At 35.6% G+C, this 19121-nt stretch overlaps 1 protein-coding gene across 1 annotated transcript in view; it reads right to left on the bottom strand.

The window, feature by feature from the left end:
- Positions 1–1929: 1929 nt before the first annotated feature.
- Positions 1930–19121, bottom strand: part of FGF10 (fibroblast growth factor 10) — an 81626-nt gene continuing 64434 nt past the window's right edge. The window contains exons 2-3 of the mRNA XM_027101145.1: positions 7145–7248; positions 1930–2932 (exon numbers count right to left, since the gene is read on the bottom strand). Of these exons, the coding sequence (XP_026956946.1) occupies positions 2735–2932; positions 7145–7248 (302 nt within the window). The 3' untranslated portion in view covers positions 1930–2734. The remainder of the gene's footprint in view (positions 2933–7144; positions 7249–19121) is intronic.

Here is a 19121-nt window from a genome sequence, read left to right as displayed (position 1 = left end):
CTTTTCCCAGCATTTTTATTGATTCATTTAAATGTAACATACTATACACTGTTCAGCCTTTTGGGAGGTAGGAGGAGGGAGGGAATCTATATCTTTATGAGGAGTCTCCTCGAAATCAACACTCAGATGGACAAACATTTGTGGCTGACGCACCTTGACATTGTAGCCAGGGGTCACACTTCCTACAGAGACAGAACTCCCAAAATCATGATTTTCTTTTTAAACATATGACATTTAGGACTGGAGCTGCTTTTCCTTCAGTAGCACAATCCAGCTGCAAAGAGGACCAGAATTCTATCCCAATACCAAGCAAAGATGCCATTTTTGAAAGTGGAGAATCTCATTACTCCTTACCAAATGGTTTCTGTCTTTCTCTCTGTCAATGTGTGTGTTTTGGGGGTGAGTCAGGGGAGAGGTGAAGGAAATGTTTTCTATTTTTGGCTTCTGCAAGCTTTGATACATTTTGCTAGAAGCTGTTTTACTGTTGTGAGTACTATAATGATGACTGTTTACACATAGTCTCTTGGTAATCTAAATGGCTATGTGAAATACGAATCCAGTTTGTGCCCTATTTGCTGTTACCATGGTCATCTAATACTGTATTTGTCTCACCAAACATTTAATTTTGGTTGTGGGTGGTCAATGTTCATGTGTCAGGTGCAATTATTATTTTAAAATAAAACATTAAAGATAATCTAGTTCTCATAGGAATGCATTACATTATAGCTCTCAGACTCAGTTACCAATTAAATTTTAACAGATTCCAACCACAAAATTAAACATTTTTAGAATCCCATTTGTCAAAAAGCAAGTTGAAAGCCAAGTACCATAAAATGCAACTTTAGCCATAAGGCAAAACACTCTGCCTCAAATGCATTTCCTTGGAAATCCCAACTTTTTAAGGAATGAGAAAAATATGACCTTTTATGGGATTACTTTATGGGAAAGTTTCTTAATAAAGCTAATTCTTAAATAACAGATTAACTGGAAGTGCTGGTTAAGCATTGACACAATTAAGTTATTAGAGAGGATCACAAAACACCAGCCTTTCTAGAGGTTAAACTTTAGTAAAAAGACACATTTAGTGAGTCTTTCCTTTGTACCAAAATACTGTGTCCAAACAATAAAAATAAACAGACCTTTTCAAAACAAGAAATATGAAGGTAAAACTGCAGCATCAATATAATCTTATAGTTATCACTTAAAGTATTTAGAGCAAATAGTATTTTTCTACACTTTTAAAAATCACTACAGACACTGCAAATAAGGCTTATGTATTTATTTAGTGGAATACTATGTGATGATGACTGGTACGCTCTTATGTACTGTTTTCTATACCTGCTCTAACAAAATGAATTTCAATAAGGTTACGTTATGGAACCTTCCAAAGCTCTTTAAATTTACAGAAAATAAGTTTTATTGGGTTTTGTAAAGACTAGATCATACAGCTTGAACAGCCTGAACAGGTTGCAGTATATGGTTACACATATACCAGAATATATTTGCTCAGTTTAAGCCCCTTGGAGGGTTGCACTTCATACCAAATTCTTTGATAGTTCCTTTGGGGGAGATTCACTATGTGAGACTTATAGAGTGTTCTTATATATGCAGACAGCCTCTTCATCACTTACCACTGTGATATATGGCCCAAAAATCATTAGTAAATAATGAGGCTAGGCTACTAAAATGTATGTAACAATTAATTTTCCTTCTTTTAATATCTTGGAGACACACTGATGTATTGAAATAGAAGAATTTGGCCTTCTGGTCTATTTCTTAGGAAAGGAAGCTTTAGGAGTGATGTATGGTTTTAAATGATGGCAAACATCTCTCACTCGAGCCATGCCATAGCACTGTCATATTTATTGTTGATGGTTCTGATGGCAGAAGTGCAGATTAAGTCAACTGATAGCACGTGGGGCACTCACACTCTTTCCCCGATTTTATCTCCTACTCTTGAAGTGTTTGCCAAGTTTTAAAAACACTTTGTCATGAACACGCATGTGGTGTGCTAAAGAAAAAGAACAGGTAAATCAGAGGGCAGCTGATGAGGATACTCTTTAAAACCCCAAAAGATATTTAACATCCTATTAAATAAATAACTTAGAAAGAAATAGAAAGGGGTGAAGGCAGAATGCACAAGCATACCATACTATTTGTTTTGTTAGAACAGTTTTACACTACTGTGTTTATATTTTTTAATCCTATCCAATTCTTCCATGATGCCACGCCCAAAGCTCCTTTGGTTGTGCATATGATATGACCCAAGTGCTTTCCAGTAAATGCTTGCGTGTCTTACTGCTCATTGAATCATTAGGCTTGAATGAGCAATGAAAGTCTTTGATATGAGTTCGTATTCCATAAATAACTTTCCCGAAGATCATTCAACAGACTGTTCCTTGTCCTTTAAGTTCTATCTCAGAGGTTAAAAACAAAAACATAAACAAAAACTTAACCCCAAAACTCAGCCACAATATTGTTCACTTAGGAATAACTTCCATCCCATCTGAATCTGCTTATATCTCAATTACAAAGCAGGACACAGAACTAATTAAGAGAACATCATATGTCAGCAGAGAGTACAAAAACCTTCAAAGGCTTCCTTTCTTTCAACCAAGCAGATACTTGCAATGTGTCTTTTCCTTTTGAGCTACTATCTTCACGAAGAACACCAACTTTTACCAACTGGTAAAAGAGCCTTTGGTTATCCTGCATCCACAAACATTGCCTTCCTCTATGAGTGTACCACCATTGGAAGAAAATGAGCTGAGGTGTTTTTCCTTCGTGTTTTCTGTCCTCTCCTGGGAGCTCCTTTTCCATTCAATGCCACATACATTTGCCTCCCATTGTGCTGCCAGTTAAAGGATGCATAGGTATTGTATCCGTTTTCCTCAATCCTCTCCTTCAGCTTACAGTCATTGTTAAATTCTTTCTGCAAGGGAAAAACAAAATCTTTTATTCCTACGGTGATGATACTTGATTCAATTTCACACAAACCATCCAGAGAACTCCAGTTCCTGGGTTTTATTCACTGTTGCCATTTGTACATAAGTTGTGCACTTAATACAAAACATCAACAACAGAAGAGTAAAACTCATAGAGACAAAACAGATTCTACATTAGAAGGCATGTGATTTATTTTAATCTATCATCATAACCACATATTGGGCCCCTTTTAAAAAGCTGATGTGCTTTGAACATGACATGTTTAAGTGCCTAGAATGATTGTTAAGAAGCAAGCATTCCAGTAACAATATTCGTGATGAGCCAATGATAAAGAATGTTGTTATAACCCTATTTTTCAGAGTAATAACTGGGGTTCCACGGGAAAAACAGAATTACAGGAAAAAAGTGGGCTTATCAAGTTTGCAAATGTTATCTACCTATAAATCCACAATAAATACACACACAATGATAAGAAAGCAGATTTTAAAGCAAAACCATAATAGTTCTAGATAACCAAGAGGCCCTGGGAGTGAGGGATGTCCCTCTCTTCCAAATACCAGATTTCTCAATTTTGTAAATTATTTACAATTTTCCGTAACTTGGAATTTTGACCAGTTTTACTCTGAGGTTTAGGAATAGTTGAACAGTAGGACATGAGACAACCTTGCTTTGTGAATTTCCATGTCAAAGAAACTATAAATCTGGTGACTAGCACTGCTTATATTGTATAAGCCTGAAGACTTGGGTCCTGGGAAATTCCACTTTACAGACACAGTCCTTTGGCTTTGTTTCAAGTGGCCAAGTTTTTTAAGGGGATCTTTTGTGACAAAGATTGATCACTCATTCATCTTAGAAATCCAGATTCTCACTCTGGCGTTAATAACAAAGAGGAGATACCTCACTAATCTCAAAACTCTGACTTCAGAAATATCCCTTTCCCCTTATACCCAAACTAAAGCAGTTAAAAAGCTAAGGAATTGGGGCTTTTGCTCTTCTGGTTCTTCTCTATGCAAATCAAGGGCATTGTAGGCATCTTTCAGCTGAAACTTCTACTAGGCAGTTCAGTTTTTCTCACCTCTGCACTTTTGGAAATTTTGACTAAATTCCCAATTCCTGAATGTGTGTATATTTAAATATCCAGGTTTCTGCAGGCTAGATCCTAATTTTGAACATTATCACAACTGTAATGAGCAGGTATATTTTATGTTAATGTTACCAGTTTAAGCTTTGTTTTCTGGAATTTATTTATCCTCTGTGCTTCTCTTCTATAAAGAATATTTAAATGTAGTGTTCAAGTAACGACTTATTTGGTTGAAAGTAAGAAGAAAAGGTAAATTATTTAAGGTAATGATTTTAAAATAAAAATTATGCATTAGAGAAGATTTGAATCCTTAATTTGAGTTTTTTTTTTCTATTTATTCATCCTAGTCTGTCTAAAACTATGGTTTTAAAGGAGAGAGTGTTTTTTTACATGAATAATTGTATTTTTTCAATAAAGAAGGCATATTTTAGAGACTACAGAAGGATTGAGGTTATTTTAGCTGATTTTATATTTGAAATGGAGCTATGTATAAAAAAGTAGGAATGGATGCTAAATTATTTTTCCTCCCAAAAATTAATTTATAGAACAATGTCTCTGAAAGTGAATTACACCTGTATCAGACTCCTCATCTCAGGTATTTTGAATACTTAGACCATTGGTCAAATTTTTGTATCAGAATCTCTGGAGGAGACCTAGGAATCTGTTGTTTACAGCATTTAGGTGAATCATAAATATTAAAGTCTAAAAAAAATCTAGACTAGAGCAAGATCTCAAAAGTAGGGTTTTGGTAGTTTAGAAAAAGGTTTTGGATTTCCTCAGAATACCAGGGAAATTTCTTTGGTTTTTAAACCATGCCCTACAAGGGCTTGTCCTCTATACTTCAGTTTTATAATCTATTTACTTAATTCCATCTGTCAGGAGAAAACTCAGTATACAATAGTATACAATAGACACATTGCTCAGAGGGTGAATAATGAAAATCTAAGAGAGATAAGTTTCCCAAAAGGGAATCGAGGAAAATATTCAAGAGACTAGAATATATAGTGTTAGTTTAATCAACCCCTCTGGGTTTTTGCCTAATTGCTATTTTCAAGAAGGCTATGGAATCAATGGAAATTGTCTGAAAAAAAAAAAAAGATAGGAATTACAAGAGTATGTCACCTGATATACAGAATATATAGGATGTGTACTCATGAATTTTTTTGTTTTTGGTATACCCTTTAAATGCAAAGTTCCTAGTCCTATTCTGCCCTGAATAGGGCACTGAATTTGAGTAGATTTTTAATTTAATTTTGAACAAGCCATGCTTCTTTACTCTTCCTGGTGGTAATGCAAAATTACAATAACAGTACACTATGGTTAGAGAATGAGCTTCTTTCTGAGACAGGCTGAAAGTGGAATGCATCGGCTATGATGGGCTGAGCTAATTGGAAAGGTAGTTAGGTTAATGCATTGCGCTATTCCATGCTGAAGAAATCATGTGGGACAAGGCAAACCCTGTCCTCTTGAAGTCCACAATCTACTGGGAGAAGACAGTCAACAACAGACACATTATTGAGAGAAATATCTGATAAATGCCATTGTAGATCATTAAAATGGTATGATGTGATAGAAAGCAAATGAGCATCTACATAAGAAATAGAGAATGAAATAATTCATAGGCCTTAGAGCTCAAGAAGAAGCATAGGCACAGTGTGTGAGCTGTGTTGGGATAGAAGAAAAAAGTGGGGGAATGGAAGGAAAAGTATTAAATATTTTTATGACAGCTCATTTGAGAGCTATCCATTTTTCCTTGATGTCACCTTTTTAAAGAAATATACTTTATCAATTAAAAATTATTTCAATCTTTTATTACAATTAAAACTTTTATATTTTCTCTCTCAATCTAAATTTTTATTAGGTTTTACTTTAAAGCATTGGTTTTGACTATGCATCAGTATCTCTTCAAAGAATATGTGCCTGGACCTCTTACTCAGTAATTCTTATATAAGAATTAGGGAGGGAAGGGACCTCGGCATGTTGATTGAAAAGAAAAACAAAAAATGTCTCCAGAGTGGTTATGCTGTGAACTCCCAAATGGAACCACTTTTTAAAATGGTCCATTACTCTTCTAGGCTCATTAGTAGACCTACCTATAATGGAAAAATTTAACTAAAAATTTTCTGACCCCTTCACCCAAAAAGCATTTATCCTAGTCAAAGAGGCTCACCCAAGGTATGCCTGACTCCCCAGTTATAGGTGGATCTGATATGAATGAAATACAAGGCTATTGTATGTCCAGACCAATGATGGAATCAATTTCCAGTGACTCTCACATTGTGGGTACCATACCAGGAGCATTAGGGAAACCTGGGACCTTGTTAGAAATGCAAAGTCTTACAGATTTAACTGAATCAGAAAATCTGGGAGTGTGTTTTAACAAATCCACTGAGTGATTCTGACACTTACTTAAGTTTGAAAGCTGCTGGCCCGAGGCAGGCACTGCAATCATCCTTATACTAATCAACACAATAAGTTTATTTACACATTTTTAAAGTGATATTCCCTGATACTTGCTATGGAACACAGGGATGTATGTACTCAAAGCGCTGGCTGGGTACCAGCTCCGTAACTGAATTAATCATTATTGTTTAGGTAAATAAAATTCTGGAGTTGATTGAACAGCACAGAAAATGTTGAATTTCCTGATGTGTCTCCCCATTTCAGATTTTAACGGAATACAAAACACCCATGCCCTCGTTTTATCTTCAGCTATAACACATACACACAGAGTATGTGGTTTTCTACTCAATCCAAGATCTTTGTTTTCAATGATTCTTCCCCAGGTTGTCTGCAGTAACCATGACAATCTGACCAGATGCTTCCGTGAGAGTCTGACTGGTTAGCTCAGAGCATTCAGAATATTAGCATTCAGAGCACTGACTGATGAATGCCAGCAACAGTCTGCACGGTAGACTAATGGGTGAACAACAGAGGAGATTACAGAGTTGGAAGAGCTGCCTTGCCAGCCCTTGAAACGCTGGTGACCAGCCCTTTGTGGTTCTATTTACTAGCAATAGAATGATAACAAAACTATTTAATGTCTGGGGGAAACATTGCAAAACTGTGGTAATAATTTACTGAAGTGGATTTTTCAAATAAAAGTAGAATACTTACTGAGCCATAGAGTTTTCCCTTCTTGTTCATGGCTAAATAATAGTTGCTGTTAATGGCTTTGACGGCAACAACTCCAATTTCCACTGAAGTTATCTCCAAGATACCTAAAATATACAATTCAAAAAGGCTAAACTTAAAGAGTCACATAAATTTAGTTGAAAGAAAGAAAAATCAGAAGAAATTATGGTTTATTTTTTGATGCCTCCAAAATCAAAAATTAAAATAATTGGGGGAAAAAAACCCCAACCTTTTCCACTGTGCCTAAAAACATAGCAACAATATGGAAAAAAATAGTAAGTCTTTAAATGAATTCCCTTGCATTTTACTCTGCGCATATAGGGGAAAATATTGTTTTAATTAAAATGCTTCCTTTGCTAACTCTGCATTTTCAACCCCATAAATATTGAAACAGCTCTGCTCATCTTAGCCTAGGTTTCACAAAAACTTATCAGAGCACACATCTGTACTATGGTATTAAATTAAACCTATAGCATATGTCAATAATATGTCAGATTTACTTCAACCTGTAAAAACAGTGGTAAACTGTTTCTTCTTTGTAGGACTTTTAGATAAACTAAATCTCTTGGCTACATTTAACTGATAAATTTATTTTTGGCAAATGTGTTGACATTCTGAAATACTGAGAGACTAATCCCAATATACACATTGTCTTTAAAATAGCAGAATCACTACTCTAGGTTGGGAGAAAATCCATTAGTATTTTTTGAAGTTTTAGTTTCTTGTTTCCTAGAAAGAATGAAAAACTAAGGGAATTAGGAACTGATAGACAAGAGATCTTTTCCCCTAATAGACAAGTTTTGGTTGGTGCATCTGAAGATAATTTTCTCTGAAAAGTTGGTAGGTGAACTATCTACTTAAAATGCCCACCTAGTTTAGGTTAAGGAGACCTCAGGTCCTAAACCTACTTCTTAGTTTTAAACCCTTGGGAAAGCTTTCTCAGGGCAGAGAAGCAGCACTGTGATTAGCAAAGTTCTGAATCCAGACTGAATTTGAATACTGGCTTTGCATTTAGTAGTGAATGAACACAGGAGAAGTCACTGAACTGCTTATGTCTCAATTTTATTTGCAAAATGAGCAGCATATTAGTATCTCCCTTCTAGTTTTGTGATGATTAAATGAGATAGTACATATAAAATAATTAGAAATTGCCTAGAGCTTACTGCCTCCTTAATTATTATGAGAGGAATGTTTTCCTCCAACAGTTATAGAGTTTGAAGCTTCTTCTTCAACAAGCTGTGTAAATCCTGAACAGAACATACAAATTCCCACTGGCTTAGCCTATAAAATCTGAAAGCCAATATATGTTATCATTTATCCTGTACTTACTATCATAAAAAACACCATCCTAAATGTGGTCCACAAATTATGTTTATACTCTTCCTAGAGGGAAAGAGTGTCTTGTTCTTAAGACATAGACACCTTCTTTCCTTTCTTCACAGGTTAACAAGTCGTGTCATGGTCAATAGAAATGCTTTCATGCCCCCAAAGCAAAGCTGACATCACTAGAGAGACTTGTGCCAGAACTACATGCCATAGAACATTCTGTTCTTATATTCTACAGGAAGCCTGTGACCTAACACAGCCTACCTCCTCATTAATAGATTGAAAGAGATTTCATTTAGCAAGCTTAAACAAGGAAAGATTGTGAAGAGTGAGGGAGACAGTAGCTGTATTTTTTTGTTTCATTGGAGTATAGTTGGTTTACAATGTTGTGTTAGTTTCAGGTATACAGCAAAGTGATTCAGTTATGTGTATGTCTGTGTGTCTGTGTCTGTGTATATGTTCTTTTTCAGATTCTTTTCAGTTATAGGTTATTACAAGATATTGAATCAGTATCTGTATTTTAAACATCCCTTTTCCTTATACTGGTAGTTGCCCTCAAGGTACAAACACATACACACATTTATTTGCGCATTTTAAAAAGTACTTTCTTGTACTTTATTTCTTTAATTCTCCTAACAGTCATCTAAGGAGGTATGATTATTCTCAATTACAGATGACAAAATGGATGATACTGAGGTTTTGTAACTCACAAGGTGATAAAGTGACATAGGTCTATAATGAGGGACCCAACACCTAAGCCTCTCACTTTCAGACTATTTTGCTGTCCATCTCTGACTATTTTGCCTCTCCATCAAATCTCCCGCTTCTGTCCCATTTACACAAGGGAATTCTGCTAGAAAACCAACTGACGTAATGACTCATCGAGATAATAGTCTTTAACGAACTAATATGCTTTTCCTCCAAGGATCTGGCAGGCCACAGAGGATGATGCCTGAGTCTCAAAGAAGGAAATCTAATATACTTTATTTATGTCACAAGCAGAAGATATAGAACAAGGCAGTGATAAGAATCTGGGGCAAAATATTTAGACTGCTATTTGCTTTGCCTGCCAAAAAGGCAAGTAAGTACTATCAGTAAATTATAAGGTGTTCCCTATGTATGCTTTTGTAACTGGAAATTGTTAGAATGAAAAAGGTTGATTTCAGCAAAGAATTAAAGATTTTTGAATGTGAACAAGAAGTAGTGGGATTAAGCTATAGTAACAGACTGAGTTGGCAGAAGCAAAAATGTTCTGGTGTAATAAATATTACCGAATCTTTGATTATTTCTGAGAGTGCACTGCACATGGTAGATCATATTTATGCTCAGAAGCCCTTGGGTTTCTTTCTGCTTTGCACAAAATAGGAACACAATATTCAAAGAATTCATCAATCAATTAACCATTTTTCTTACTCTGCAGTCAGTTAAAGCTAGCTTGAAAAGGTTCAGTATGCTTCAAAATAGAAAGAGGAAGACCTGGATGATTTAAGTCCTTTTGAGTCCTGAAGATGAACTTTTGGATACACCATATGTCATTAAGTCATAATTGATAATCTCGTGGGTAATGGACAATGACATGTCTTTATTGTAAATATCTGTGAATGTGTGACTTTCTAAGGAACTCAAGTCTAAAGGACTTGCCTATTTTTTCATGAAGAATCTCTCCCATATTCTCTGTTCCTTGGTGAGGATGATCAAGTTTGCCTATAAAAGCATTTTTGGAAAGTATGTTTGTTGTTGGATTAATAACTTATAGTTCTATGGGTGTATAATTTGATGCAAAATTGAATGCCAACTGAAGGAAAGCCTGCCAGGGGAAAGTGAGGAACAAGGCAGGAAGTTGTTAGAAGGCTGGGGAGTTGTCAGTCTCAAGTTATCAGCCATCTTCTACAGACTCTAAGGATTTTGGCAAATATGAAATATTTTATCTAAAAATATATAACTTTTAAAAGAACATATTAGAAAAAGCCAATTTTTAAAGCAAATTCCTTTAATAATAGCAATATATTAACTTTATTTTGAACTGTATTTGAAATCTTAAATAATAAAGTTTGATAATCAATAAAACAAAAGTGACTGTGACAAAAATCAGCTCCTGTTAATTGGCAAATTCTACCGAATGAGGCAGCATCACCATAGTAATGGGGAGGATTTTGCAAACTGATGAACTCCAAATGGAAATAACGTAGACATCACAATTTTCATGTAAATCAGTTATTCTTTTAACTTTAGGGCAAGAGTTATGTTTTGATGAACCACTGAGTTGTCAGTCTGAGGACGTAGCCATTCAAAAACATTTTTCTCGGTTTATGCCTCTCATCCTTCTTCAGAAGAGAAGCATCTGAACTGTTTTCTCTCCAGCAATTACATTTGACCAAGACTACTCTTTTTGGGCTATGATAATAAACAAGCTATTGGCCTAGATAGTAACTTGCTCCTTAAATACCTTTTCATGGATATAACAGGAGAAAGAAAGTAAAAGTCATTTAAGAAAATGGATATATACAGGGGGGAAGTTAGATGTAAAAAATAAATGCAAAATCCCATTCTGCTCTCCTAGATAAGCAGAACATGAATATATAAATAAATCCTGGAGATTATTTGAGTAAATTAATTCTGCTAGCATGTACCTAGCACCAATGTGCAGGGCTTGTGTTAGCTCTCACGATGGAGGATGAAAAAACAAACGAGACACCATCTTTACCTTCAAGGAGTTTTAAAACTGGGTAGGATAAAGACAGGAATAATTTAAGTAATTACAGCACAGAAAAATATATTAAGTGCTCTATTAGAAATAAAATATGTTGCCATGGTTTTAAGTAGTGAAGAAGTCATCTTGAAGAAGGTGGTTGGTATTTGAGGTGAACCTTTCAGGGGGTAGGATTTTAATAGGTGGGAATTGAAAAGTCGAGGGGAACATTTTAGGTAGAGAAAAGTGAAAGAGTAATGAAAGCCATGGAGGAGGGGAAAGAGCTCAGTGTCTGCCTGAGCCACCGTTGGCTCTCCCCACCGATTGCACTTTGTGGGGGACACTCAGTAAAAGTAAGGGTTCTGCTTCATTGAGTAGCAGTGATGCTCTCCCGGGTGAGGGATGAACTTTTTTTTTTTTTTTAATTTTTTTAATTTTATTTATTTGGCTGCATTGGGTCTTAGTTGCCGTGCACGGGCTTTCTCTAGTTGCGGTGAGCGGGGGCTACTCTTCGTTGCGGTGCGCGGGCTTCTCGTTGCGGTGGCTTCTCTTGTTGCGGAGCGTGGGGTCCAGGCATACGGGCTTCAGTAGTTGTGGCTCGTGGGCTCTAGAGCTCAGGCTCAATAGTTGTGGCGCACGGGCTTAGTTGATCCGTGGCATGTGGGATCTTCCTGGAGCAGGGCTGGAACCCGTGTCCCCTGCATTGGCAGGCAGATCCTTAACCACTGTGCCACGAGGAAAGTCCTGAGGAATATACTTTTCAAAAAATTTATTGTGAAACTTGGAAGCAGCTCAATAAATGTCAGAGCCTTATGAATTCAGAATCAGTCACATCTTACTTTTGTCTAAACATTTTAACTCAAAATAGATATTAATGCTATATATAGTTTGTTAGTTTTAGTCAATGTGCTGAAACATATCATGACTAGTATAAGATGATACACAAATCCTATCCTCTCTAAGTCTCTTTCTTCCCCATGAATTGTTCAGTGGCCCGAATAGTTCTATTATATACTAATATAGAAAGACCTATGGAGTGCCTTGGCTTGTTATATTTACACTGTATACCTCCGAGATTATGTGACCATACCCAATAGTGAGGGGCTAAATGGCTCCAAATACGGTATTCAGTTTAGAATCACTGTGGGTCTATCTCATTAATTGTGTATCTTTCTCAAAGAACTGTAGTAATCATAGTGGTCTTTTTAAGAAAATTATTAGAACAGTGCATAGTTCATAATATGTGCTCAATATGTATTTATTGAATGAACAAATGCATCATAAGTGGTCAGTCCAATGACTGGCTGAGGAAAGAAAAACTGGGTGTTCATTAAATAATTTTTTTTTTCTTTTGACAGTAATCATCTTTGTAAAATCTTGAGATTAATTAGTAATTCCACATCCAAATTAAAGTTAGAGGAAATGCCAAAATGTGTGCTTCAAACGAAAGTTGATGAATTATAAAATATAAATGCTTATTATTCCTTTTAGGTAAATTATAACAAAGGCAATGATAAGGATTGTTTTACCTATTTAAATACTTTTCTCCAAAGTACTATTCTATTCTCAAAGTACTATACTATTCTAGCAAACACTTGATTTTAAGATTTCAAAAGTATTTTAGAGAAGCATACTTTTTAGTCCACACAAAGGGATTCACTTCCATATAGACTAATTTTCTAGGTAGCTAAAGTTTTTCAGCTCTCAGACTTTATTTATTAAAAAAAATAATAACTTGGCTCCTAAATCTTCAAGTTCACTCATTTCCTTGTTCATATATGGAGATTACTAGTTACAAGTTTGTTTTTCTTGATGACATTAGCACTGATGGCTTTCTCTGCTGTGAAAGTACATTGCTCTCATGAGCTTCTACATTAAACTGCCAAATTAATATGTGATCTTGTTAAAATTGAGTGAAAAATATGAGCAAGGTTTGGAGATTTTCTTTTCTGAGTACAGGACATGAGGCTTTATGCAGAAACCTTAGTATTTCTTTTTGATAGGCTCTCAGTTATATTCTGGAGAGTGGATATCTACACAAGTGTAATGTTAAAATTCTGGGGTAAACATAAAATATATAGTTTTAAGTCTAGAACAAACTGCATTTGTTTCATTATAGACATAAAATTAGATATTTTTATGTCTATGATGAAACACATGTAATTTTTCTTATGTAGTAAAAATTATAACAGCAAATTCGCAAATAACTTAATGGGGCATAATTTTGCTTTATAAACACTAGTGTTGAAAGAATTATACAGAAATTATTTCAGCTGGTAGTTCATTTACACCCTTGAATTTGTTGACAACTTGATTCCATTCATGGTTCTTGAGCATAAAATGCTACTTTACACCTAGAAAGTGCGACAGATTCTAGGTCTGCATGATCATGTCCAGAAAAAATACACAGAGGTTTTCAATAGCTAAATAATTGTCATCATATTAACTAGAAATATTTCAAATAATGTTTTCACCTCTCTTTAATGTGAAACAGAGCTAAATTCAGTGAGGCCTCAACACATTATGTGAACTGTTGAACTCCCGCACAGCACAAAGGACTTTCCTGAACACTGTGCTAAGAGACTCAGTCAAACTTTACCCTGACTTCCAGCCTCACTAGGCTGTGTCCCTAAAGGTGACTCTAGCCACCATGCTTAAGAAAACACAACGCTGCCAAACTGAATTGTTCCAGCCCCCCTTGCCAAACTATTTTCAGTAATTCTCCATTCCACTCCCTTCTGTAATGTTCCATTTCCACTAGCCTCTTTTTTGTCCCCCCTTTATCACTTCCCCATAATCCCTTTTTATTCCCTCTCTGTTCTCCCTTAAAAACTTCAGTCACCTTTGTCTTAGTTGGAGTTGAGCTCAATTAATACTCTAGTCTCTCTCCCTTACTGCAGTAGTCTAAATAAAATCTGTCTTGTAACCTTTAACAAGCATCTGGTGCTGGATTTTTTTGTTTGTTGGTTGGTTTGACAGTTACGTGAGATTAAAAAAAATCTCACAAGGATTATAGAGTAGAAAACTGTCACCAAAGTCAGGGGTATCATGTGCAAGCAAAATAGTTCACAACTGGTAAGTGAAGAAAAGTATGGCTTTTTGAAAACTGGGAGAGGAAAGCACCTAGCTGAAAGGTAACAGAACTATGTTAGTATCTCTTAGCTTAAGGGTCCACATGCTTCACACTTGTTTGGGATTGCATATTTGCTTGGAGACCCTAGCTTAACTGTATTGAAAGAATGTCAAAATGTACCTGAGTAATTGCTGTGTATTGAGAGTAACTGGAATAACAGCAACATTTGTGATATTAATTTTAATTTTGTATCAGCTACTTATTTTCCCATCTCATTTCTCTCCATCTACACCCCCTTCTCCCTCTCCATCCTATCCTATCTCTGTCTCTGTCTCTCTTACACACACACACACACACACAAACACGATAGGCAGCTAATAACCACACACACAAACACACACACATTTTTTAAAGGAAGTAGCAAAGTCACATTTCATGTGATGAAATTAATAGAGGAGGCACTTAGGTGTAAATGACAGGGAAATTAGTGGAAGCTCTAAAAAGCAGAAGAACTTGGCTTAATAGCTCTCTTTCTTAACTAGCTGTGTGACCTTGGATAAGTCAAGACTCAGAGTCTTGGTTTGCTCATTTGCAAGTTGGGGCTAACTGCCTACAGCTCATAGGATTGTGTAGAGTCTCAGACAGTGGATATTGAATAGATATTTACTGTCTGCTGAGTCAGAATGGTGTCAAGTTAACCAGTCTTCTACACCAGTGGTTCTAAAACTTGATCATGCACCAGAATCATTTGGAAGGCTTGTTTAAACAGATTGCTTGGATTTTTGATTTGGTAGACCTGGGGTAGGGCCAGAGAATTTAAATTTCTAGCAATTTCCTAGGCAGTGCTGATTCTGCTGGTCCAAGGACCACACAGTGTTTTATACACTACATTCAGAGACAGAGCAGGCCTTTGATATAAAAAAGCATTGACAGAAACATGTGCAGAGAAGCAAAACCACAAACGGGAATAGATGCAAATAATGGTAGCAACTTAACATCAAAGTAAAATTGTTAAAGAAGGTGGAAAGAAGTACTGGGTTTTTCTTTTGCTTGTTTTTGATAGGCGTGGGATTCAACATCTGCATAACTGAGATAATGTGGATTTGGAATTCGTGTACAAGTGTAGTACATTGTTGTCTATAGTCAGTTTTTTGAAGACTTGCAATAAGATTATTATCAGAATCCTTATTTTCTTCTCCTCAGTAAGAGTGCGGACATGCTGGTGGAAACGTTAAGTGCCTTCATCTACCCCTAAAGAAGTATTTTATAGGCATTCTCATAGGGCTAATTGTGTTGACACTCTAAGAATTAAATGACTGTATGGCTCCCTTAAAATTACGCCAATGGCCAAGAAATTGCTACAGATCTATAGGGATTCACTTGATCTCCCACCCTCTAGAATAATCTCACTACCTTTAAAGGGAAGATGCCAGAGTGGGCTAATCATTGATCTACATCTGGTCCACCTTGTACTACTATTATAGACTCTGGCTGCCTTTTCAGCATAATGCAACAGAGCTATTTAGTTTTTCTATCAGCCACAGTTCTTTCAGATATCCTTGTCATTCATTTATAATTGTAGACAGAAACAGGACCTACATTAGCAGATAATCTTTACCATCCCTATATAAGGAGATATATCTTTGCCAATTTGCTACAGTACAGAATGACCTTTTAAATTCTCACCTGGTACTTCAAGTCATAGTATAAGCTCAGTGACTAGCCTGGTCTTATTGATGAATATGGTGGCAAATTCTAAAGCATTTCTCAATTTAAGGCTATATTTTAATTGACCAGTACTGTAATTTAACCATTGTCATTGACCTAACATTAAAAGTGTCAGAAGCAACACAATCTAGAGACTTTATTCCCTAGTTATAAATAAATTTTAAAGTGTGTTAGAGATTCATCTCATTATTGTATTTTTTTTTTTTTTTTTTTGTGGTACGCGGGCCTCTCACTGTTGTGGCCTCTCCCGTTGTGGAGCACAGTCTCCGGACGCGCAGGCTCAGCGGCCATGGCTCACGGGCCCAGCCGCTCCACGGCATGTGGGATCTTCCCGGACAGGGACACGAACCCGTGTCCCCTGCATCGGCAGGCGGACTCTCAACCACTGCACCACCAGGGAAGCCCTCACTATTGTATTTTTATTACAAATGAAATGTGACTCTGAGGTCTTCCACGATGATCATTAGTCAATAAATATTTGCAGATGGCCATCTAAGGTGGCTCTTCATGACACTGTACTAGATCAATAGATTTCGTAAACGTAATATTTTCTAAGTTTTTTTCCTCACTAGCAGAGTTTTTTTGGTTGTTCATTTAACTTTATTGCACTGTGTCAGGACATAGACAATTACTAATATTGTAACAGTGCTGTGTTTTCAGACATTACTTTTGTGTTCTCAGGGTAGATTCACAATGAGACATAAATTACATGTTTCTAAGAATAAGAATTTATTTGAAATTCTTGAGAATCTTCCATAGTAAGTACTGATGTAACTTTAATTTGAAAAATGAGAAAAAATTGTAAGCCTAATTTTGCATGAAATAAAGACCTAGAAAAGCTTGTGTGCCTCTGGAGATAGGAACCCTCGCCCTACTTCCAACTAACAGTAATCCTGGGAAAAGAACACTGGAAATACTTACATGTTTGAATCGTTTGCTGTGACCCAAGATAATTGACATTGGATCCCATTGTACAGTGGAATAAATGGTGGGAACTAGCATAAAACAAAAGGAGAGGCTGAAGATATACTCAGAAATCCCCAGCACAATGCATTTGAATGGTAGGTAATAAGGCCATAATAAGGCAGAAGGTAAATATGGAAAGTATTTCTTCTTGAAAGGTAAAGTTATTTTTGTGTCAGAAAATATATTTATATATAAAGTTATAAAGCTATTTTTCCCCCCATTTCCTTTAGTAAGCAAATTCTTCAAAAAATTCTAAAATGTTAGAATTCCTGATTTCTTGCCTGGGCATCCAGCCACACCCCGCTTCGGCCCTACTCTTATTATGTCTCCAGTATTTAACATTTGGGGAAAAGGCCTGAGGGAATCCTTATGCGGTTTATGTCTCCTCACTGAGCATTGGAGGAAAGGAAATTTTCTTTTTTTCTTTCTTTCTGCTATTCTGTGTAGAAAGGTTGGTCTAAATATCAACCATGTGAAAATAAGGGACAATCACTGCAATCTTATTGCTGCTGGAAAAATCTACAGGCAATGCAAAATAATACTAGAGATGAGTTATGTACTAGAAAAAGCCAAACAACTCTCTAAATTAGATCTATCAAGATAAGGAGGCTTTGGTAAGCATATCAATTGTGATATTCCTGTTCCCCACCCCCCAAAATGAGTCATCATAGATTATTTTGAGAAATATTCTTGGTTCAAACAAAACTTCTGATCAGTCTAATTTAAAGCACAGATTTTAAAGCCTCAAAATCAACTAAAATTGCAAAATAAGAAAACTTCGTGTCATTTATTTTAGTGAGAAAAGTTCAGGTCATTTAAGGCTTAAGAAAAAGCTAGGTCTTACAAATTGTAGAGTCAGAGAAGAGCTTGATGAAATCTAGAGATTGTCTGGTTTATCTCTTTCCCTTCTGTAATAGATGACACCAGGGGACCTAGGGATATCCAGGGACTTATCCAAGCACCTCTAAAAGATTACTTAGAGCCTGAAATAAATAGTTAGTACATGTTCTTTCTACTACAACATGAGCCTCCTATAAACATTTAAAAACTGTTGGCAGCCAGGCAAAAGTTTTCTATCTACTTAATGTTTTATAGCCTAATTTATCTTGCTCATTACACAGAAACAATTCATTCTAGTTGAGCTTGACCACTGTATATTTTATTTATAAAGGAAGAAAAAATTTAAAAGCCAACATAAAGGGTTAGAGGAATTATTTCATGACATATTTTGCTAAATGATCACCAAGTCAATATATTTACTCTAAAGTTATTCTTATAAAATGTCTATCACATTTACTAAAGTTTTAATGAATTTCTTGAATACAACTAAATGTAATATAGAATATCTTTTCTCCTCAGTTTAACAAAAAGCATAAGATGGGTCAGTAGAGCACATCTTTTTTTTTTTTTTTGGAATTTTTGAATTTTATTTTATTTTTTATACAGCAGGTTCTTATTAGTTATCTATTTTATACATATTAGTGTATATATGTCAGTCGTCCCAATCTCCCAATTCATCCCACAGTAGAGCACGTCTTGATGTCGGACTTCTAGTAAGAAAAAGTCTTACTTGATGCATTGAAGTGTTCACAATGTTAGCTAAGCATGAACAGCCCTGAGTAGTTTAAAATACTTAATGTAGAACATATATTAGAGTTCAAACTCAAGGCTCACTTTGAACATGTATTTTGTAAATTTATAAAGCTTTTAGCACAATGTGGAATGGTATACAATTAGTTTCTTTACTCTTTCAAAGATTCTTCCCATAGTTACTTGGGTAGTGGATAATTATAGTACTAAGATATATAAACACGACTATTTAGTAAGTGTATTTTTATTTGATTATGCAAAAAGATAACTTACTTATTTATATATACTTCTCAAATTGAAACATTTATTCATTTGCCATATATAGAATTATATATTGCAGTAAGGAATTCTGACTTCTGCTGAAAAGGGGAAGTTTAATCAAGATACTCAGGGAACGTCATAGCTCTCTGGACGTTGACCAAAAGGATGTCCTTTTTTGGTCAAACACCAAGGTAGAAGTGATTTTGTCTCCAAAGTTCATGAAAATGCCCTGTCATTTGCCACACAACTGGCAAAGAAAACAGATCTCTTAGGTTGGAGATAGAAGACAGCATCACACATTCATTTCTAGTCACTAGTAAAGCACA

Source organism: Aethalodelphis obliquidens, unplaced genomic scaffold, assembly GCF_003676395.1.
Source record: "Aethalodelphis obliquidens isolate GAN/ISIS:26980383/991018 unplaced genomic scaffold, ASM367639v1 scaffold4, whole genome shotgun sequence".
Lineage (NCBI taxonomy): Eukaryota > Metazoa > Chordata > Mammalia > Artiodactyla > Delphinidae > Aethalodelphis > Aethalodelphis obliquidens.
This window is presented reverse-complemented; position numbering and strand designations above follow the sequence as displayed.